At 38.3% G+C, this 24,545-nt stretch overlaps 1 protein-coding gene across 1 annotated transcript in view; it reads right to left on the bottom strand.

Moving 5' to 3' along the window:
- otogl (otogelin-like) overlaps positions 1–24,545 on the bottom strand; it is a 198,108-nt gene that overhangs the window by 31,146 nt on the left and 142,417 nt on the right. Inside the window, exons 37-47 of the mRNA XM_048607915.1 lie at positions 23,954–24,096; positions 23,670–23,693; positions 23,460–23,549; positions 21,570–21,759; positions 18,672–18,892; positions 17,937–18,075; positions 9,583–9,774; positions 6,171–6,383; positions 3,458–3,562; positions 2,850–2,957; positions 448–549 (exon numbers count right to left, since the gene is read on the bottom strand). Of these exons, the coding sequence (XP_048463872.1) occupies positions 448–549; positions 2,850–2,957; positions 3,458–3,562; positions 6,171–6,383; positions 9,583–9,774; positions 17,937–18,075; positions 18,672–18,892; positions 21,570–21,759; positions 23,460–23,549; positions 23,670–23,693; positions 23,954–24,096 (1,527 nt within the window). The remainder of the gene's footprint in view (positions 1–447; positions 550–2,849; positions 2,958–3,457; positions 3,563–6,170; positions 6,384–9,582; positions 9,775–17,936; positions 18,076–18,671; positions 18,893–21,569; positions 21,760–23,459; positions 23,550–23,669; positions 23,694–23,953; positions 24,097–24,545) is intronic.

Raw genomic sequence — 24,545 nt, 5'->3', positions numbered from 1 at the left:
TTGGGACTAGTTTAGTTTGGGGTTATGTTGGACTGAAGAGTCTGTTTTCATGTTTTATGACTCTATGACTGTTTGACTCCATGATTCAAAACGTTAACTCTGCTGTTCCTTCACAGATGCTGCCAGACCTGCTGAGTTTCTCCAGCAACTTCTGATTTTGTTTCAGGTTTCCAGCATCCATAGTTCTTTGAAAAGCTCAGCAGGTCTGGCAGCATCTGTGAAGAGAAATCAGAGTTAACGTTTCAGGTCCAGTGACCCTTCCTCAGAACACTGCTAAGCTTCTCCAGCAACTTCTTTTTTTGTTTCTGAATTACAACATCCGCAGTCCATTTGGTTTTTATCCATAGTTCTTTGATTAACACCACTTCTATTTCAAAATACTCATGAAACTTTATATGAATTGCTCAGCAAGTAGATTATAAATGAGAAAGTTCTAATTGCACTCACCACAATGGTATGATGGACAGCAGCGATCAGTGGTGTTGAGGTCTACAGCAAGAATATCTCCCTCATTGCACATCGGAACTGGGTCAATACACGACTCACACACTGAATTGGAAAGGAGCATTTGATACTTATCATGGGTTTAATCCACATTAAATGCATTGTCTAATATTTATCCATCTACTTAAAAAAAATCATGATGCAGTATCGACTAATACAGTCAACTACACAGAAGCCATGATTTTTAAACCAATTGTATCTAACAAAAGTATTTATTGTTCATGTCTTAATTGCTTAATTTTTTTCCCACTTTGATTCAAATTATTCTGAGGTTCAATAACTACGTCAATTGAAAATATCTAAGGTCTGTTGTCAAATTTTTGATGTTAAAGTGGAAATATATAAACCATTTAACCCTATGGTAGAAGCCCCACTGTATCATGTCTCCAGTATTAATATTTTTGGTACACCTTTGGTTCCATAGTATGTTGTGATTTTAAAATGGACTGTAATTAGCTGATGTCAATTGAGAATAGGGAACTGTCCAAGACATCAACATTTCCAGAAGTCACAGAACACGACAGAAAAATCAAAAACATCATGCAATCCTTGCACTGTGCCTGTACGTGTAACATTAGAAAGTGTAATGTAAGAGCAATTATATTTGTTGCCTTACAAAGAGGATACCTTCTCTTCAGGCCGAATCTTCCGAGGAATGGCAATCAAAGACTGAATGTGTCTCTGCTTCTTTTCACTTCCACGGCCTTGGCAATCTCTTCTTATGGGCCTGAAATTTTGCTGCAGGCCTCTTCAGAAACATGGCGAGTGCTTAATCTAGGAATCTTCCAATACAGTGCAGGATCAATGCTAGAGGCTAAATAGCAACTGTTGTAATCTTGGAATTAAAGATCCAAAGCCTCAACATGTTGGAGAGAAGGTAACAGGACTGGGGATGATGAGTGTTAAATGACAGGTAGGTGAACAAGGAAGTGGAGTGATAATTGGGTGAGGGTTAGGGTAGGAGATAAGCATGTAAGGGGGTAATGTGGATCTGGGGGGAGGTTGGGCATAGGTGTAAGTGCTAAGGTCGGGAAGGCCAGCACCAGATAATTGGGTTGGATCAGGTAAGGTTCGGTTAAGGTTATGTCAGGTCAGGTCAGATCAGGTCAGGTGTCAGGGGTGATGTCAGTTTAGGTTGGGGGTGTCAGGTCAGGTTGGATTAGGAGGGGTCGGGTCAGGTCGGAGATGGGTCAGATTGAGTTAGGTGGGGTTATGAGATACAGGGTTGTGGGGGTATTGGATCAGGAGGGTCAGTTCAATGCTCTGGTTATCATGTCAGGGTGAGCTGATGATGTCAGGTCATGATGGAGTATGGAGTTGTATGGGGTTGTATCACGTTGGATTGGAGACCGTGCTGGGTGAGTCAGGTCAGAGGGATCAGGTCAGGTCAGGGATGCGGTGGAGGTATGAGTCAGGGAAGTCAAGCTGGGGGTATCAATGGGAAGTTTTGGCAGGTGCAGGTGGTGGGGGGATGCCTTGGAGTTTTACAGTTACCCAGTGGTTAGAACTGGTTTTAGTTCATGTAACTTTTCCTGGGTAATATTCAGGTAAGTAAGCCAGATCCCTGGAGAGTCTACAAATCCAATTCAATCCAAAGTTTGGACATTTTTAACAGTCTTCCAAACAATAGGTAAGTGCCTATTCCAAGTTGATTACTGCATAGTCAGTACGTCAAGATTACTGAGTGGCTTTGCAGTGCAGTTGTCACGGTACATTGCAATGACTATCTTCCGATCAAAGGATCTGGGCAATAATCTCTATTGCATAATACACAGAAACATAGGAGAAGGAGTAGGCTATTCAACCCATCGAACCTGCTCTGGCATACAATATGATTATGGCTGATAATCCACCTCAATGCCTTTTTCCCACAGTACTCCAAAATCCCTTACGTCACTGACATTTAGAAATCTGTTAACCTCTTCTTTAAACATGCTCAATGACTGAGCTTCCACTGCCCTCTGGGACAGTGAATTCCAAACATTCATAACTTTGTAACTAAAAAAGTATTCTCCTCATCTCAGTCCCAAGTGGCGATCCCCTTATTTTGAAATTGTTTCCCCTGGTTCTAGTATTTTGTATGTTTCAATGAGATCACCTATCACTCTTAAATGTTCTATAGAATATAGTCCGATCTCTTCATTGTTCTATCACCCAGGAACAAATCAGTTGACAATAATATTGAAAATGGTAATTGCCTTGTGGAAGGCAAGTTGATTCACATAAGATTGCAAGCTTTAGTTCATGGAATATGTGGGTCTGCCAGTGGCAATTGCTTTTTTTTTGCTCTGGAAACGAGTAAAAAATGTGAACTGTAAGTCCAAATTTGAACCAAGTATTCTTACCACACTGAAAGGAGAAACAGCAAGAATCATCTTTTCGCACTTCAACAAGAAATTGGTCTTCTCTACATACTGGTGGTGAACTAGTTGGACAAGCCAGAGGATCACATTCTGTACGCAAACAACAATACCAAGAATACCATAAATAATTGAGTGTTCCACTTACAAACTCAACCAGAACAATGAACATTTTACACATGCCACACTGTAGGACAGTATTTGTATAAAACAAATTAAGAACATACAGAAATAAATGAAATCGTTAAATAAATTCAAGTTTGAACCATACAACTGTATCAGTTTGTGTCTTCAGCTTCAAACAATTACTTTACTCTAAATGTGATGTATTTTTAACATTTGCCAACACACTTCCAGCTTATATTGATACAGGTTATTTCTAACCTGTTATTTAAACTATACACCAAGGTGTGCTTCTTGCTACGTACCATTGGTGACTGTGGATCAGCCAACCATTGCATACCAAGATGATTTTTCATTTTGTCAACTTTAACCAGATCCTAATCCTTAACTATTAGCATTGCATCATCATTGAAAGTAGAAATGATCCCAAATCTCCATAAATGTCAATCTAATATTTTCTACAAACTTACCACATCGGTATTCAGGACAACAAGAAATGGCACTATAGCCTATCACCAACTTATTTCCATTCTCACATGTCAGAACATCAGTTCCGCAGATGGTCAAATTGCACTCTGCAGAAAATACACATAGTTAGACAGTTTTCATTTCTCAAGTTCGTCCCTTTTTCCAGAATCATTCCATATGCCAATGAATAGTATACTTCATTATACAATAAGTTCAAAATGTTATTTTAATTTAATTACCCTGCATTTCAATCTAAGACAAGGCATAGAATCCCTACAGTGTGGAAACAGGCCCTTTGGCCCCACAAGTCCACAGCAGCCCTTGCAGAATCCCACCCAGACCCATCCCCCTACAACGCACCAAATCTACACATCCCTGAACACTTGGGGCAATCCACCTAATCTGCACACCTTTGGACTATGGGAGGAAATTGGGGTGCCCAGAGGAAACCCTGCAGACACAGGGAGAATGTGCAAACTCCACACAGACAGTCGCCCAAGGGTGGAATTGAACCCGGGTCCCTGGTGCTGTGAGGCAGCAATGCTAACCACTGAGCCACTGAGCCACTGTGCCGCCCCAGATGGTAGAATTTTTGCAAATCAATTGAAGGGAGTAGAAATACAGAAGTCAGCATTACTATCCACTGCATTAATTCTGCATCAGATTCTATGCATGGAATTGTGAGTATACTTGCAACAGGAATCTACATCTGGAGCAAAACAACAGCAGTACCCATTCTATTAAAGAAGCAGAACTCAGTGAAACTCTGGTCAGAGTGACTGTGGCCCATGCCAGTCTGAAGAAAATTACCAGCAAAATTATTATTTTTGCTAGTACCCCTTCCCACACCCTCCCATTATCTCATGGAATAGGAGCCAAACTAATAAAGTTCCAGACCTTCAGCTGCCCACAACAGAAACTCTGCAAAACTGAAAGGCAGACTGAACAAGAACATACCTTAAATAAAGCTTTTCATTACCTTCAAAGAAGTAGAAATCCTGTCGATTAGGGAACCAGTTCAAATTATAATTTCCTAACTAGAATCAGGTTCCAGTAGTGCCCCTTAGGTTGGTATCAATTTTTACACATCAACTTGTAATTACTGGTCCAATTGAAATTTCACATTGTCTAAACTTATAATATTCCATACAATACAGAATCATTCTTGTAAAGTACTAATAATTTAAAGTATTTCTCTAATTTTTTTTTCCTTCAGAATTCATCAGTGTGGTTTTCTGTAATGTTGATGTGAACACAGAATGTGGTAAAAGTAGTGATTGAACAGAAGCAGCAAGACCAAGTGCAGAGTGATCATTCTGAGGCAGCCAGGTAACCAGGAAGTAAATGACTGAGGAATACAAAATGTGAGCAAATGAGAATACGCAAAGACAAAAAGCCAAAAAAAAAGACACACTAGAAAGAGAAAAGAATGAAATATGGGCCAGATTGTTGGAGACCAGGCGTAGATGCTCTCCAAGACCTCGCCAATGTTTTGACACACAGACTATGTGGTAATCACCCAGGGAATTTAAACTTCCAATGGACAATTACTCAGCACTTGAAATTCTCGCGAAACTCTCTACTCTGAGTTGGAATCAAAGACTTTGCAGGGTTCCCACTTACTTAACAGAAGGGTAGACATTTAACACTTCTCTAACTCTAACTATTCTACTGACACCTGCAACTACCCACACCCAACCCTCATCTGACTGCTGACACTGACCGATATCCAAACCCCTTCTCCCTGACATTTCAGCCCTTCTTCTCTGACAACTACCAGCCTCCCACTGACTTGATATGCCCCGAACACCCGATCTACCCTACCCTCTAAACCACTTACCTGCCACCTATATACCCTCCCCCACCTCCGAAACCTCACCCTCACCTTCCCGGCTCCATCCTCCCTCATTCACTTAACTTTCACCCACTTATCTTACACATTTACCTTCTCTCCTTGACAAAGTACCTTTGGATCTTTAAACCCTGAACAATGCTGATATTGTGTTAGAAAGAAACATGGCTTTGCCTCCAGCATCGACCCTTTAATGCAGTGGAGGGTTCCCAGATCAGATACGCTCTGTGTTTCACAGAAATTTGAATTGGATGTCTAATTAAAAAGGAACAGATTGGCAATCAACTGTGATGGCCACTCACTGGAAGATTCAGACAAAAATGGAAAAAATAGTACTGCCTCACTTCTAATTACTGAATGCAGTGATTATATTTGATTGGGGCACACGTGGATATCAAGGGTCTGTCAGTCTATTGAGGGTGGGGCTGGAGTCAGCGCTCAGTAGATGTCAAAGCCAGTGATTGGGGGTCAATGGTGAGTTGGTGAATGGGTTCAGTTTTATAATTAGGCAAGAGGCCAAGCATTTTAAACCCCTTTTACCCTTCCTGGATAACTATCCAGGTAAGCGAGTAGCAACTCTAGGTCTTAGACTCTAACTCAGAGTTGGAGACTTTTTCTGCTGCAGATGCTGGCTAATTGTTGACTGATGTTTAGATTTTCTGGGTAATTACCAAATCGTCAGTGTGTTGGGAGTTCCTAAGGATCCCATTGCTGCATCTGTCTGAGTACATCTGGTCTCCAGCTAACTGGAGTCTGAGAGATATGGGTCATCATTGCCTTTTTTGAAGAAAAATGCAAATTAATTCACATTTCCATCGGTTTAAACAGAACTATGCCATTTCATTCTAATAATTAACACATACCACAAATTTTCTTTGGACAACACGCTCCCTCCTCGATGACATCAATAATTATTTCTCCTTCTCTTTCACAAATTGGTGATGGTACTTCAACACATTCAGGTTCCATGGCAACAACAGTTCCATTCCCCAAGCACTTGTACATGCAGCATCCTTTATGTGATCCATTCCAGGTCTCACCTGCTGACCGTGGCTGGCCTTCATTATCTGTGCAAGCTGAAAGACAGTCAGAAATAATTATAATCAATATGACTTAAAGTTCTCTGCTTCACTAAGCTTTGGGTTTAAATGTTGAGCCTACTAGATTTGTGCTTTAATTTCAATGAGTTTGCTTCTCTTAGCTATGCCTATGTGCACTGGTTTAGCTTCATTTTATTAGGCAGTCCCCCAGAATCGAGGATAGCTTGCTCCCACATCATTTTGATGGGTTTGGAAATAAGTTCAATAAGCAATCTGCAGACTCTGTCACATGTGGGACAGGTATTGCTTGAAAGCTGAGGCAGATGATTTGTTGTGAGGTGTGTGCGCTCTTGTCAATAACTCAATTTCACCTCTCTAAGACCATGAAGCCCTTGATGTGTTCATCTTTTTCGTTTAGTCAATCACAAGCCAGGGACTTCCATGAGTCGGCAGGGCTGTTTGACGTCTTCAGGGAAGCTTTCAGGGCAACAACAAATGATTCCTTTGTCTCCTGCCACACTGAGTTCTCAGTAAAGCAGTTGTTTCAGATGCTGAGCAAATGAACACAATGTCCTACCCAGCAAAATAGGTTTTGGGCGATTAGTGCCTTGTTGATGTATGTTGACTGTGAAGAAGTCACGTTTGTTGAATCATCTTTCTTGCAATCCAGGTATGGTGGATCCTGCAAATATACCACTGCTGATGCTTCTCTAGTGTTTTAAGGTGCTTTTTATAGGTTATTCACATTTCTGAAGCAAATAGGAGTGTGTGGATCATTGCTGCCAGTAAATGGGCTTGAATAAAGGGGTCAAGTCATGCAACATCTTTATCATGTCTGAGGAAGATCAAATTGTTACTTGGAACCAATGCTTATCAGTTAGTTGACAACACCAAATGAAAAGCAAGACATTTAATAACAAACAGACACAACACATGCCAATGAGGAGGCTGAAGAACACTTTAAATATATAGGTCTCAGCATCATTTCATTCTTTAGCGGGAGATTCTTACTTGTCTGGGCACGGTGGGGGGAATGATTTCAGGGCTCCAGGCCTACTTGCTCACTATGGGGATGAACAGTGCAGATGTAATGGCAGTCCACAAGAAACCAGTATTTGTATATTGTCATAGAGCAGAAAGCCAGTGTGTATTCAAGCAGCCAGCAGATGATACATCTATGTTTGATACAGCCTTAAGTGCTCCCTGAAAATAATTCTGGACAAAATATACTGGAAATCCTCACCATGTCACTTCTCCATGTTCAACTTGAGGGCAAAGTGCAACACATGCCCAAAGTGGAATCATTTTGCAAGTTGTCAAAGTTAACTTCAACTAAGGGCTCTTTGTGGCACAGTGGTAGTATCTCTACCTCATAGCCAGGAGGCCTAGGTTCAAGTTACACCTGCTCCAGAAGTGTGTAATAACATCTCTGAATGGATTGATTAGAAAATGTCAAAAATGACTACATTAGTTCAACGCATGATTCTTCCTGAGAGCAAGATACAACATGGATATTACATTATAAAAGGCAAAGCACCTGATTACTTTAAGGAGTACTTAGTTGAGATCATGGGTGCTGGTTATTGAAGATGCCACAATAGTATCTAATTTGAGTAGCAAGTTCAATAAACGTCAACACTTTTAGTAATTTCCTCTAAATCCTGTGATAGGCATATTTCAACTCTATGACAAGTCTATTATTTGTCTTTTTTTTTGCCTATTATATTTGCCTATTATTTGGGGAATGAGCACAATTTCAATCTGCTACAAAAATTCCACCCTAGACAGGTTCATTTTCTATTCAGCCAAATTCCAAAGCCTTATGTGGTAAACCTCTTCAATAGGTTTGGATTCAAACTTGTACAGACTGCTGGAAAGCACATGACTCTGATTGATGATCAGACTATATACACCCTTATCCTTCCTTATTTACAGGATCTGGGGAAAAGGTATTGTCATGCTCCTAGCATTGACACAACAGTTCCACCAGTTTCACAAAATCTGAGACAACTGTCATTTGCAATCCACACCTAGGTGTCGCAAAAACTACAACAGCTAGAAACAGATGGTATCATTGAGCGAAACTAGCGATCGTCCAATAAGAAAACGGCAAACTCGGACTACCTGTCAACTGGCAACAATGCAATCATTCCCGACAAGTGATGCTTTCTACAATCAAAGAATTGTTATAACTCCACAGTCCACACAAAATTCAATATGTGACGGAATTATCTTCAGATCTGTCTTGAAAAGCTAAGATACTTGTATGTGAAGTCTCTGTAAATTCTAAAATGTTTTGGGTTGAATAAATGAACTGGATTTAGAACTAAAGCCACCTCTGCATTGCGATAAGTCTGATAAATAAAATCTAGAGCAACAGAGCCTAGCGCAAGCATAACATGTGGCTACAAGCCTAAACAACAGGAAGGGATGTTTGATCTCTTCCAGGATGCTTTGAGGAAATCACTAAAGAACGTTCTTTGTCCGGCTGAGATCCTCGTGCCACCAAATGATATCCCAAGTAGATTGGTTGCTTTAGGAATCTGATGTTGGATGTACAAATGGCATGTCCATTCCATCAGAATGTTGTTGTGCGATTAACGCATCAATGCTTGTCATGTTGGCATGGGACAGGATGGTGCTATTCAACCAACTTTCTGACCATTGGATTTGAAGAATCTTGAAAAGACAGCACTGATGTTACTTGTCCAATGTTTTGCATTACCTGTTGTAGGTTGTTCAAATCTCTAAAGCACATAAATATGCGGCAGTCACTCGTACAAGTAAACTATGACCTCAGGTTTGAGATCCTCAAGCGTTCTTTTCTTAAATTGGCTGAAGTTTGAGCTAGCACATGGGGTGCCTTCATAAGTTTCATGTTCTATGTTTGCCTTCGTTGAGAGGAAGTTCCCAAGGTATGGGAAAATGGTCCACCTTTGTCAGGGTCTCACCCATTGGTCTTGTTTGTGCAAATTATATTAATCGTCTTGGATTCAAGAATCCAAGGCACTTACTTCCTTTATCCTTATACCTTTCTTTATTTTACATTGCCTGTGAAATGTAGTACATGCATGCACAAGGACAAAGATTTCAACACTAATGGTAATTAATACTACTTTCACTTCTGTATTAAACTCAAAGTAAATAGTAAATCAAATATTAAATAGACAGCAAATTGTCAAGTGGAGTTATTGGTATTTGCACATATTTCTAAAATACTGCAAGATTTACTAACCACACTGTTCTTCCGTAATACAGTAGTTAGAGTCTGGTTGATGCAGCAGAGTTCCTCGAGGACAAACACAACTCTCACTAACAAATGAACAGGTTGAGTCGTGCTCCAAATAGAAGTCTTTGTTCTGACATGTTTTACTTTCACAAGCTGGCACACAAGGTTGGTATTCCATGCCTATGGGGCAGCTAAGTGCTGTATGCAAAATAGTAGAATCATATTACAGAATTATCAAAATCTAGCATATTAAATAACCCTCATAAGTACAGCTGTTTTGCTTGTGTAAATATCTTATAGAATAAATCACAAAGAAGCAAACAAAATCTATGCAGCTCCACTCAGTGTATCCCATTCAAGATGGGACCCATTAAGATCATCACCTCTTTAAACTTGATAAGTACTTCTAAAATGTTTGCTACAATTACAGTTTAAGTTATTACTGGCCAAGTCAGATTCTAGACTAAAATCTGGCTCGATAGATCATATTTTAGGTTGTTTTCAATTAACATGGTTGTCCTTCACGAAAGCACAAGCACACAATGTTGCAGATTTTGTTTTAACAATAAAACAGAAGTATATCATGAGAAAAAAGATAAACTAGAATAATCCAAGCCATGTACAAATAACACAGTTTCAAAGTTTTCACAGCATATATTAAAATAAATCCTATCATAACATCAACACTTTAATCAAATACCAAAGTTTTGGTTTAACTGTTTCCTTCAATTCGTGGTCTGGAGAGTTTAATGGCCTGTTCTTTGATTAGTCACACAATTGATTTTAACTTTCTGAGCATCAAATAATCTATTCAGATTTCTAACCAAATACTTCTGGTCTCGAATGTTCAACCAGAAACCTCACACCAAGATAACCTAAAATGCATATTTAAGAAGATTGTCATTACCCATCAAAAATTTTCTTAATACTGTTTCTATGCCACATTAATAGTAGTAACAGATTGACATTAAATATATAATGAGTTACATAGCAATCAATTCTACATAGGTTAATGAGCATTTCAGCTTTCAGTGTCCTTCATATATACTTTCAATAAAATAACTGCTATATCATTTTCTTTTCCAGGCACATGAATGATTTTCAAAATATACAGTTGGAGAATTAAGCTCCTCCAAAATAATCAGAAATTCTTGCCCTGAAACGTTTCCAAGAAAATCCTTTATAAACAACATTTTCTTTCACATTATTGGTGGTGTGTATTTCAAAATGTTATAGAACCAACTTAAGACTCAATGTCTCCTTGTTAACTGTTGAAGACTATTGTTAACAGCCAGTCAATTCATTTGGAAAATACCTGGCAGCCCATTCAATGCCCTTCTAGCAGTAAAATAGCTCTTACACTGATGTTGCTAGCATCAATGGCCAGTTTGAATTCCTTCTCATAATTCAGCATAACGAAAACCAATGAGGTTGTCAGTATAGCTTTCAAGTTGCAAAAGACACTCTGACATTCTTGTGCCCATTCAAATATTCTGCCTTTCTTCGATAAGTTTGTTAAAAATTGAAATGGTTCAGTCAAATGGTTTCCATGCTTGGCTAAAAATCTCTCTGATTTTAAACCTCTCACAAAACAAACCAAATCTCATGTTTACTCCAGGAGCTGCTCCCTCAAAAATACTGATACAGAACATAGAACATAGAACATTACAGCGCAGTACAGGCCCTTCGGCCCTCGATGTTGCGCCGACCTGTGAAACCAATCTGAAGCCCATCTAACCTAAACTATTCCATTATCATCCATATGTTTATCCAATGACCATTTAAATGCCCTTAAAGTGGGCGAGTCTACTATTTTTGCAGGCAGGGCATTCCATGCCCTTACTACTCTCTGAGTAAAGAACCTACCTCTGACATCTGTCCTATATCTGTCACCCCTCAATTTAAAGCTATGTCCCCTCGTGCTAGCCATCACCATCTGAGGAAAAAGGCTCCCACTGTCCACCCTATCTAATCCTCTGATCATTTTGTATGTCTCTATCAAGTCACCTCTTAACCTTCTTCTCTCTAACAAAAACAGCCTCAAGACCCTCAGCCTTTCCTCATAAGACCTTCCCTCCATACCAGGCAACATCCTGGTAAATCTCCTCTGCACCCTTTCCAATGCTTCCACATCCTTCCTATAATGCAGTGACCAGAACTGTACGCAATACTCCAAGTGCGGCCGCACCAGAGTTTTGTACAGCTGCAACATGACCTCATGGCTCCGAAACTCAATCCCTCTACCAATAAAACCTAACATACTGTACGCCTTCTTAACAACGCTATCAACCTGGGTGGCAACTTTCAGTGATCTATGCACATGGACACTGAGATCTTTCTGCTCATCCACACTAGCAAGATATAAAAGTCATAACTCCAGAAATACTGACAAGTTAATCATTAACTGTCATACACCCAGACAAAAATACACATGCTACTAGTCCCAAATCCAAACTCTAATACAAATGATATTTACATATAAATCATGCATCATGTTTGCACAATTCAAAATCTACTCACAAGCAAAGTTCTTCAACCAAAATGTTAGTTGCAACTGCTTGGCTTAAAAGTGTTGCAGAGGCAAGATCAGCCTCAAAAGTAATCTTGGTCAAATTACAAAGCAGCTAATAGATTTTCAGTAAAATGTCCAATGACATACTGTTGTATTCATTAATATCTTTGTGTCATGTTTCAGAGTTCTTTTGCCAGTGCTATTATGTCATTAAGTTAGAGGCTGTTCTGAAGTGATTCAAAACACGGTACAGTGAAGCTGGTGAACAGTCTGAATGAGAATGTCTCAGACAACAAATGTAAGTTTGGAGACTGCAAGAGACAATAGACAATTTTTGAGGAACGGATGTTTATTATTGAGGATCAAAGCATGAGCTATCTGCTGAGTATGCACCTTGGAAGGTTTAGACATGGCAGGTGTATTGACAAAACTTTGAATAGAGGAACAATATTAGATTATGGGCAGGATTTTCATCCTAGAGCTGAGGAGGAGGGGCAAACATGTTTCCTGGCTCGACATGCCTGACTTGGTAGAAAGTGCCAGGATTTTCATTTGGGGGAGGGGCATGCTGAAGTGGGCTGATTAAAATGCTGATCTTGGTGATCCGGGACTTCATCCCAGTTGTAATAAAAGTAACAAAATAGGACTCAGCCCCCTCACCCTCAGCCCTTACACCACCTCACTTGCCCACGCACTTCCAATATCATCCCTTGCCAACCTATGTCTCTTCAACATCTCCCCCAAACCATGGCCCCTCATTCTCATGTTAACGTATGTCCCTCTACTAATCCCTCATTGCTGCTCATATTGAACACGCCAACCTATGTTCTTCCACCTGTCTCCCCATGTTCTCTCATACCTCCAGGGAAACTATAGCCTTCCACCCAGCCCCCTTGATCTCTCAGAGATAATGTTCTCTCTGAGCTGCACACAGCTGCTCTGAGGGCCTGCACATGGCAATTGGGGTGTTAATGCCATTCATAGCATTCACTTCCAGTTTTGGAAGTCACTGCCACGTACAGACCTCAGGGGCCCGAACAGAAAAAAATGTCAATGGGAACGCTGCTCATAAATCCCATGCCAAACAATGGCAGTCCTCTTTCTGTCCAAACAGTGTACACACTGTAATTGACTCTAACATAACAATGTCAGGTGTGTAACAGGTCATTTTTGGGAAAAAATGCCATTCACTGAGAACTTTCTGGAAAAACAGCTTTACTACAGTTCTACAACATTGTGAACAGACTTTTAAGTATCAATTCCAGAAACTTCCTTAAATAAACATATTTGATAAATAGGTGTAAGATGAAAAGATGCTAATCAATCAATATGTTTTTCCTTTTAGCACAGCTTTTTCAACAGGTAACTGGATGTTTAGACTCTCAGCCAAGAGTACACAATGAGGTTTACCTGGGAACCCAGACATCCATCCACGTCTATACATAGCTGTGCCCAAGGAAGAACATTACTTAAATAACTGTTTTTTTCATATATTTCTCAAATGCTTAATGTTTATTTGCATAAGATAAAGAAGTGTCATGTGCTTGAGACTCTGCTACAGATACTTTAAAGGTCTGTTTGTTTGACACTTTATATAGAGCTGTAGTAAAAGTTTTGTTACAGAAATTTATGAATGACTATTTTGTTTAAAGTTTTTTTACCTACGATGTTGATTCTGTGCGAAGTATACACCGGGTGAATGGCACAGAAGTGCCATAAGTTGGCATGGGATTTGAGGGACCATGGGGAAGAGTGGAAGAGTGTATATAACATAAGATCACAGAAAAAAAATAAGAGATGGAGTGGGCCATTCAGTCCCTCAAGCCCGGCCTTACTATTCAACAAGATCATGGCTGATCTGCTCCAAGCCTCAATTCCTCTTTCATTCCAGCTCATCATAGAGTCATAGAGTAATACAGCACAGAAGCAGATCCTTTGGTCTAACTCGTCCATGCCGATGAAGTTACCCAAACTAAACTAGTCTCACTTACCTGCATTTGGCCCATATCTCTCTAAATCTTTCCCATTCCTGTACCTGTTCAAATGTCTTTTAAATGTTGTAAATGTACCTGCATCCAACACTTCCTCTGGCAGTTCATTCCATACATGTGTGAAAAAGTTGCTCTTCAGGTCCCTTTTAAATCTTTCTCCTCTCACCTTAAAAATATGTCCCCCAGTTTTGAATTCCCCCACCCTACGGAAAAGGCCTTTGCTATTTACCTTATCTATGCCTCTCATTATTTTATAAACCTCTATAAGGTCACCTCTCAACCTCCTATGCTCCAGAGAAAAAAGTCCCAGCCTATCCAGCCTCTCCATATAACTCAAATGCTCCAGTCCCAGCAACATCCTGGTAAATCTTTTCTGAAACCTTCTCCAATTTAATAATATCCTTTCTATAGCAGAGCCAACGGATAATTCTCAGTCTCTGATATTTCAAAATGCAATCCGCCTTCTCTCTAAATGCTATCTGTGATCTAATCTCTACAACTCTCTGGATTAGAGAATTGCAGATATTCACTATCATCAGGGAGAAGAAATTCCTTCACATCTCATCACATAAATGGATATTGTCTTATTCTATAACTAAGCCCTCAATTTCAAGACTCCATTGGAAATTCCATTGGAATTGTTGGAAACATCTTTTCAACATTTACCCTGCCAAACCACTTCCTAATCTTGTGTATTTCAATAAAATCACTTCTCATTCTTCTACATGCTAATGAATAAAGGCCTAACCTGTTTATCTGTTCTTGATAAATCAACCTCTTTATCCCAACAATCAGCCGAGGTGAATCTCTTTTGAAAAGCCTCCGCTGCTGATATTATTTTTATAAATACAAAGTCCAAACTATGCACAGCACTCCAGGTGCAGTCCCACCAATATTGTTACCACTGTAACAAAGTTTCCATATTTTTAAAACCCAACCCACCAACAAAAAAGGCCACATTTCATCTGTCTTCTTAATAATTTGCTGCACCTGCATATTAACTTCGTTTTCATGTACAAGTACATTTATATACCATTAATCCATAAGACATAGAAGCAGAAATTAGGCCATTCGGTCCATCGAGTCTGCTCCGCCATTCAATCATGGCTGATAAGTTCCTTAACCCCATTCTCCTGCTTTCTCCCTGTAACCCTCGATCCCCTTGATAATCAAGAACCTATCTATCTCAATCGTAAACGTACTCAATGTAATCCTGACTCTCTGTCTTCTGAGTATTAACTGAATTCATGCTAACTCATTACCCCAATCTCTTATGCAATAATCTTTTATGTGGCACCTGAAAATCCAAATACATATCAACTTTATCTACTTTATCAACTCAGCTTATTATATCCTCACTGATCTCCAACAAATCAAGTCAAAAGTAGGTCGCTGTGACAAATTCCTGGAATTCCTTGCCTAACAATATTGTGGGTCTACCCACAGCATATGGACAGTAATGGTTCAAGAAGGCAGCTCACCACCACATTAGGGACAGGCAATTAAAACTGGCCCAGCCAGCAATGCCCACATTTCACAAGAGAATTAAAGATTGTCAAACATGATTTTCCTTTCACAAAGAAACATTTACTCTTATTGTATTAATCTCCTCTAAATGTCCGCTATTTCTGCCTAAATTATGGACTCTAACATTTTTCCAATGACAGATGTTAGGCTAACTTGCTGGTAATTTCCTGCTGTCTTTCTCCCTCTCTTCTTGAACAGGGATATCACATTAGCAGTTTTACAATCTGCTGGAGTCCTCCAAGAATCTAGTCAGTTCAGGAATATTTTGACCAATACCTCCACTAACTCTGTTGCCTCTTCCTTTAAAACCTTTGAATCCAAACCATCAGGTCCTGGTGATTTGTCTTCCTTTAATCCCATTAGTTTGTCAAATACATTGTCCTTCATGATAGAGACTGTAATAAGGTCTTTTCTCCCACAAGTATCTTGCTTATCTATTATCTTTGGGATGTTTATAGTGTCCTCCACATGTCAACTAAAGCAAAATATTAGTTTAAATTATCTGCCATCTCCTTGTTCCCCATTATCAATTCCGTATGTGCATCCTCCAAGGGTACCACGCTTACTTTAACTCCTCTCTTTCTTTTTAAATATTTTAAATATTTGCTTATATATTCCTTGCCAATCTACTTTCATCATCAATCTTCTACCTTTTTACTAGAGTTTTGGTTATCCACTGCCGGTTTCCAAAAAGATTCCTAATTTTCCTGACTACCACTAATTTTCACTGCTTTGTAATGCATTAGCTTTTGAATGGATTCATCACCTTTGTTAATCATGGGTGGTTCATCCTACTTGTCAATTTCTTATTTAGGAGCAAAATAAAATTTTTCTGAACATTATGAAAGATCAGCTTAAATACCTGCCATGGTTCACCCATTGACATTCTCAGCCTATTTTTGCTTTAGAAACTCCTTCTTCATATCTCTGTTATTGCCTTTATTTAATTTGAGGACACTGGTTTGAGACCCAAGTTGCTTTCCCTCACACTGAATTTCATATTCTACAATGTTGTGATTGCTATTCTATAGAGAATCCTTAATTATGAGATCTCTTATTAATCGTAACTCATTACACATGACTAGATCTAAAATAGCCTATTCCTGAGTAAGTTCTATAACATCCTGCTCTAACAGGCAATCCCTGATACATTCTACATATTTATCTTCCATTTCACCCTTGCCCATCTGATTTATCCAGTCAATATGCAGATTAAAATCACCGATGACAATTGTAGTGCCCTTCCTACATGCTTCCATTTTTTGCAAATTTATACTTTGTCCTACAAATGGATTCCCATACTGCCTCACTCATCATCATACCCTCCTGTCCCTGATCATAGACTACATTTGATGCAATTAATCCAAACGATGCGACTGCCTCCGGAAACACCATGTTCAGGTATTGCTCCCCTTTCCTGATGTGCAACAGTGTCTACAGTTCATATTCCAACTCATTAACTCTGAGCCTAAGATCCTCAAACAGCCAACATTTGCTGCAAGTGTCATTGCACTGGTTTCAACAAGGTCCCATGTACTATAGGAACAACACATCACCTAACTAGCTACCTCTATTCTATTTAATTAACTTGGATGCTAAATGTTTTAAAGATGTATTTCTTATTTGCACACTGTAGGTTGGCATGGGGGCAGAAGTTTCTGAAAGAGGGTATGACCTGAACTTACTCTTCAAAAACATTTTCTCATCCAAAGTATAGTTCACTTCTTGACAAACTATCCCAACTCTATGAAAATTGCTAGGAGGTCGCTATCCCAGCAGTGAAGCCAACCAAATTAGGATTGCAGGACATGGGCTCACAATCTGTACTAGGATGCATCTTACCCCACCTTGTCAAAAGTTTCAGTTTCAGAAATGAGAGTAGGAACCCTGAATGAGGTTCCTACAAATCCAGACCTCAAACTTCCCATTCCAGTGTGCAAACCAAATTTAGAGCCAATCTATATCAAATGATCAGGAGAAGTAACGTTAACCTGCTAATGTGGTGGCTTTTAAATTACTTCTCTTGTTGTAAAGACCTGTGCAATTTTATAAACAAAGTAAAATTTACTTACATATGTTACACTGTATATTCACTTGGTCACTGCAATTAGTATGACAGTCTCAATATAATGACACCATCAGTGAAACAATGTCAAGGACAGGAATTAAGCCCCACATTAGATTTTTTCTTCATTTACATTCTGTAGTACCAATGTAGGAGACTTGATAGCAATCAGTTCAGCCATGCAAAAGCAGATGCGAAGGGGCATTTACTGTCATTTCACTATGTTTAATTTATATAGCAACCATTAGCAAATCTAAAAACTTACGACAAAATTCTGGAGTCCTCCATGGAATGCAAACATTGTATTTATTGCAAGCAGCTGCATATAAAGCCAAAGCATCGCATTGATGTGTCACATAGTGAAAATCCCTGATCCATAGTTCACAAAATATTTCTGGAGTAACCTTGAGGTGAACAAGACACTTGTGAAAATCAATATTAAAACAACATGGATCCTTTAATTTATCATCCTTTGATCTGATTAAAAAAATCAATCTATACATCTCAAAATATTGTTATTTAAATAACTGATATTATATGCCCTAAATTTTACATCATCATGAAATTTCATGAAATAATTTTACTATTGTACAATGATTACTCCAGCTTTGACAACTTAAAATTAATCATACTCGAAAGAAACTATGTAACGTTTTTCTGACTCAAAGTTTATATTGAGAAATGTAGAAATTTATACAAATGATTCATAACAACTTGATCCTCCCACTATTTGTAAGTAACTCTTTTCTTGGCCTATGTTTACAGAGATCCCTTTGCATTGATCCTCCTGTAAGGCGAATGAAAAAGGGTGTTCCACATAAATACAAACATATTGCATTGTCAACATTTTATTACTTTTAGTGCGCTTAAAAATTGACACTGACAGCTTACAATGGGACAGTGAAAGAATGATTCATTAATATTTCATCAACTGCATTCAAATAATGCATAACTTTAAATGTGCCGTGCAATTTGTAAAAAGGAATAAATCTTTACTCACATGTTGATGGCACAGCGTCCAAGGATTCTGATTCAACATATCAAAACAAGCAGTACAGTTACCAGTGGTGCAGTTCTGTTTTCGGCATCTAAAGCAGTTAGTTTCTAGCCCAGATGTTTCAACCATCCAACTTTCAAGGAAAAGGCCTACATTTTCAAATTCTGTGACAATGGTTCCATTTGGTAGCTTGAGATCGTCAGCAGGATTGCCATTACAACAGCCTAAAATGAACAGATATTGATTGACCGTAAAGGTTAGTGGTAACTGTAATGATGTTGCAATTATATCATTCTGGTTAATTGCCTGAAAAGGGCATACAGACTTCTGTATATTATTTGTTGCAACCAATGTTTGTTTCAATGAATGAATTTATACAGTGCTAGGTATTAATATTATGAATTAATCTCAGCAAATATGCAATCACATGTCTATTCCATGCATGATAAATCATTAACCAAATCCCATTAAGATACCAAAATTTCAGGTATTGTGATTATGTACCACAGTTACACCCTAGAAGATCCCAGCCTAGGTTTCTGGGCCTCTGTTGGGTGACTGAAAAAAGACAATGCAGCAGTTATGGATTCTATATTTGTCCAAAAATGGCTCAGACAGGACAAAAATCCACCAAGGATCTCTTTTCCAGCATAATTCAGTGACATCTATGAGAAGGTGCACATGTTAATCAAAGACAGCATTAGTTTAGCTGTTATGCATCTGTATAATAGCCTCCCAATACTTGCCACCCAATGTTTAAACATGAAGAATGAGCCCAATATAAGCAGTAGCAGTAAAAAGCCAAAGACATTGAGAGTGTTTGTGGGGGAAGGGAGAACACTTTCCCTTCAATTTAATAGTCACAATAATTGTTCTCATCTTTATTTTCAGATGAGTGCTGCTCCAAAACTCAGGAACTACTTTTGTTTTTTTTTATTTATTCATTTGAACAGTGAATCCTTTCTCATTAACAAGGGGAAACTTAATAGGAAAAAAAAATGAAGTCACTAGAAAAGCTCAGCAGGTCTGGCAGCATCTGTGAAGAAAAATCAGAGTTAACATTTCATGTCTGGTGATCTTTCCTCAGAATTCAGACCGTTCCTCAGGGAAATTTAATAGGACTGACATTTGGTCTTTTCAGTCTTGAAATAAGATATACTCATCTGTGCCAACGTACACATAAATCATACTGTCAGTGCAAGAAATATTTTCAGCCTCCAATACTCTGGATATTAATCAAGCAAGCAAACTTTAATGTCTACATTTAAAAATGCAGTATTAGTTTAGATCAAAAAGTTTCACATATATTAATTAAGGTATATGTTTTCTATTGGAATGAATTTCGTTGCAAATTTTTTATCTGCAAATGTTGTGATTTCTTTAAACACTATATTCATGATGTTATTATTGTTAAATATGCAATTGGAACACAAGAATGAGAGTAGGCCATTGATTCCATCGAGCCTGTTGCCACATTAAATGTGATTAGGGCTGACCTACAAGTGACCTACTTCTTATACAAGTGCTAACAGGAGTAAACATCCTAAAAGTGACTGGATAATATTTCCTTGTCAGACTGTCGGATCCAGTTTAACAGGAGAAAATAAACAGAGTCACAGAATAAATTATCCTTTGTGACATCCTGACAACCATCAATGTCACTATCTTGTTGTGTCAAAATCGACATACTGGACATATGTAATGCACTCTTCTGTATCCTTAAATATTCCAGCATCAATACTATATTACACACATATACATACACATACAGGGCATAAGAAATCAAATCCTTTTATATTTGTATAAATATCTAAAATATATTTGTTCTAAAAAGCTTGTAAGAACAAGCCCAGTAATTACAGAATAGACAGTTTCAATTTAATCATGGGTAAGCTTCAAGAAACAATTATTTCGGACGGAATTAGTGATCACATGGAAAAAGATGGGTTGATTAGGAAGAGTCAGCATGATTTTCTAAAGGGGAACTAGAGTTTGAATAACTGGCTGGATTCTTTTGAAGAAGTAACAGAAAGAATTCATGAGAATCATGAGAATCATGTGGCTGAGGTGATGTGCATGAACTTTCAAATGGCATTCAATACAATGCCACACAACACTTATGAGAAAAGTTATAGCTTATGGAATAAAAGGGACAGTAGCCATGTGGATACAAAATTGGCTGAGTAATGGGAAACAAAGTGCAATGGTCAACAGATATTTTTCAGGCTGGAGAAAATATTGTAGTAGAATTCCTCAGGAGTCTGTACTGGGACCTTTTCTTATCCTGTTATATATTGATCTAGATCAGTGGTCTGTAACCTTTTACACACACAATCACTTTTTTAATTTAAGTCCAGTCCAGGATCTACCTCATATATCCACATATATACACATATATATGTATATTTATATATAATATATATTCATTTCAATGCAAATAGATTGACTTGAAGGCTGTTTAGGGCCAGCGAGGTGTGGATGAAAGTGCATTGGTTGGTATGATGATTTTTGAGGGATCATAAAATTGGGCAGATAAACATAGGTTGACATGGAGACTATGAGGTGCCTTATGGGGCTGATGAGGGCATAGGGAGGCTTGAGGAGCTATAGAGGTTGTGTAGGATTATGCCAAGGCATGGCGGAAACATGGGATGACATAGATTGGCATGAGAGGTATGTAAGCTTGAATGGATGTTTCATGCTTTTCCTTAAATTAAATTTGTTAAAAATAATTGTGTCACACTTCTACTTGAAAACAGCAATGAACCAGAACTGAAGATGAAGGGAATATCTTTTAGAACTTAATAACTACAATTAAGATGGAAATGATGAATGAGTACAAACTCAAATTACGGATGACAGGAAAACTTTGGGAACAACTCATGTCTACAGTTCACTTACCACACAAGCCTTTAGTTCCCATAGTTCTGTTGGATGGCAAACCAAATTCTAACACAATGACGCCTGTACTGCGATACCATTGAATTGTAACTCCAGCAGGAGTTGTAATCAGATACATCGCTCCAGTATCCTGTATATGGAAGCCTAGTTTTGTGAACGGAAGTCGAGCAGGTCTTGAGTTTACTGTTGTCTGCAAAGAAAATAAATGCAACTGAAATCTTGCCATACAATAGCCTTCACAAGTTGAACAATTAATGTTTTGTGAGGAATTGATTTACAGTAAATATATTGAAACAACAATAACCTGCTGTACCAGACTGCGTTTAGATTCATAAACAGAAGTCACAACACGAACATACTAATCTTTCAGACTATTTCCAAGCAAAAATGACAAATTAGGAGCACTGGTTGCTGTTGCTCACAAGGAACCAGCTACAGAGACTACCTTGACTCACTATACATCATTTCATAAAACTAGCAAAGGTTTGAATATTTCATAGCTTGGATACAACTCATCACAGAGGAATGGTCCTGTGGTGTACAATGCTTTCAGTTCTGGTCGCCACATTACAGGAAGGATGTGGATGTTTTGGGGAGGGTGCAGAAGAGGTTTACCAGGATGTTGCATGGATTACAGTGTATGAGCTATAAGGAAAGGCTAGAAAAACCCAGGTTGTTTTCTCTTGAGCAGCAGAGGCTGAGAGGAGACTTAATAGAAGTCTATAAAAATTATGAGATGCATAGATATGGCTGACAGTCAAAATCTTTTTCCCAGAGTTGAAATGTCAAATACTAGGGGGTATGCATTTAAGGTGAGGGGGGAAAGTTCAAAGGAGACGTGAGGGGTAAGTTTTTTACACAGAGCGTGGTAAGAACCTGGAATGCAGTGCCAAGGGTGGTGGATGAGGCAGATACGATAAGGGCATTTAAGGGACTTTTAGATAAGCACATGAATATGCAAGGAACGGAGGGATATGGATAAAGGGCAGGCAGAATGGATTGGTTTCATTTGGCATCATTTTTGGCACTGCATCATGGGCCAAAGGGCCCGTTCCTATGCTGTGCTGTTCAATGTTCTATGTTCTAATGCTTCTCTCAGCTTAATATCAAATTATTGCTGGACCCCAGCCTCTGTATTTTCAGTTGCCTTGTAGCTGGATTATCTCCCAGAATGATTGCTCCTCTTCCTGACGTCTTCCTTTCACAGTTGCCAGATCATCCCTCCAATTGTCTTAATTCGAATCTTAACCTCTGACACTCCATGCTAATCTACTCCTTTCCCAGTCCTTTTCCTTTCATCATCTTCTTTCTAATTGCTTTTCTCCACAAATGCCTTTCTCTATTCTGCTCAGCAGTTGTCTACTTTTACCAATTATTCTCCTCCCTATTGATTCCTTTCTCAACCATCTTCTTCCTAAAGTCACTCTACGTCAGATGCATCTAATGCTGATCCATTCAGGTACTTCCAGCTCATGGTCTATAGCACAAATTATTTCTAAGCTGACTATTTGAGACAAAGGATAAATGCAAATTTTTATTTACTGTTACTGTGTTTTGCTATAAATATCATGCACCGTAATTAACTGTATGAATAAAATGAACAATTAGAAAATACAGATTTAAAATAAATAAAAATAAACATGAAAGAAATAAAAAAAACACTGTATTGTCTGGCAGCCAAAGTAATGGCATGAGATGGAAGTTATGAAATTAACAAATGTGGGAAATGCAAAGGTAAAAATATGATCTCTGATTTATATGGATGATTTTTGTTCAATGATATATAAATTCTTGCAGCATAGATTAATAATAACGCCAGTAGGTTTATCAAAGAAATGTAAAAAATATTTACAGGCATAAATGCACAAATATTATTGACATTACACTCACCAATCTTTCCAGTCGATCAATGAGAACTTTGTAGTTACGTGAAGTTATATTCAACTTTTTAAAACACAATCCAGAATTTCCTCCTGGCACCTTAATGGTAAAAGTAATGATAGCTGGTAAATAAAATCATAAAAACAAACATCATGCATTAAGTAATGCTTTGAAAGAAATAGTGTTAAAATTTCATAGAATTAATTGTCATGTACTTACAGGACGCCTTATAGAATTTGCACTCTGTAATTAATAAAACAGCATTTTTCAGAAAAATTTCATCTTACATCCTATTACATTTTGTGAACAATTTTCAGAGATGATAAAATATAACTCAAATGTTATTCCGTAAAACTACATAGACACTTAAAATGAATATATTAAACAGTTAATAATGACTTGTTATTGATGAAACTTAATATACTGCCTTTTAATGAACACCAGAAATTAGTCTTTTTATTCAGTAGTAATTTGGTTGTAGTTTAGAAAAAGTTTAAAATTACCTCGCGGGTAGGACATTGTTCAATATGACCAACAATAGTTTCATGTGGCAATAGAGTCAGTACATAGGCTGCAGCGTCATATACTCCCACATCATTGCCATCAAATGTGATGATATGCAAGTCAGAAAACATGGAGCAGCGACCTAACAAGGCAAATACATTTATTGATTGGCTTGAAACTACTCCTTGGTAAAGAACTGGAAAAATACAATGTGTATATAGTATTTTGTGTTCATTTTTTTCGTTCAAATAGAGTATCTTCTTTCTCCTGGTACATGTAGCAAACTGCATCTCCATGTTCAGAAAGAAAAAAGGTAAAGATCATGTTATATCATGTTTCCACCCATGTTGCACATTCCCAGTATTTCCTGACCATTGTCCAGAAGTGCAGTATTGTCCTGCACCTGGAGTAGGCTCTAGACCTGAACTGACATAAGCAAAGGAGACACCAATTTTTGACTTCACTTCTCATATGATCATTGGACAGGCACTCCAAACATGGAATCAGAGATAGTTGGAACTGCAGATGCTGGTGAATCCGAGACAAGGTGCAGGGCTGGATGAACACAGCAGGCCAAGCAGCATCATAGGA

Source organism: Rhincodon typus, chromosome 18 (genome assembly GCF_021869965.1).
Source record: "Rhincodon typus isolate 14 chromosome 18, sRhiTyp1.1, whole genome shotgun sequence".
NCBI lineage: Eukaryota > Metazoa > Chordata > Chondrichthyes > Orectolobiformes > Rhincodontidae > Rhincodon > Rhincodon typus.
Note: the sequence above shows the minus strand (reverse complement) of the source record. Positions and strands in the feature narration are given on the sequence as shown.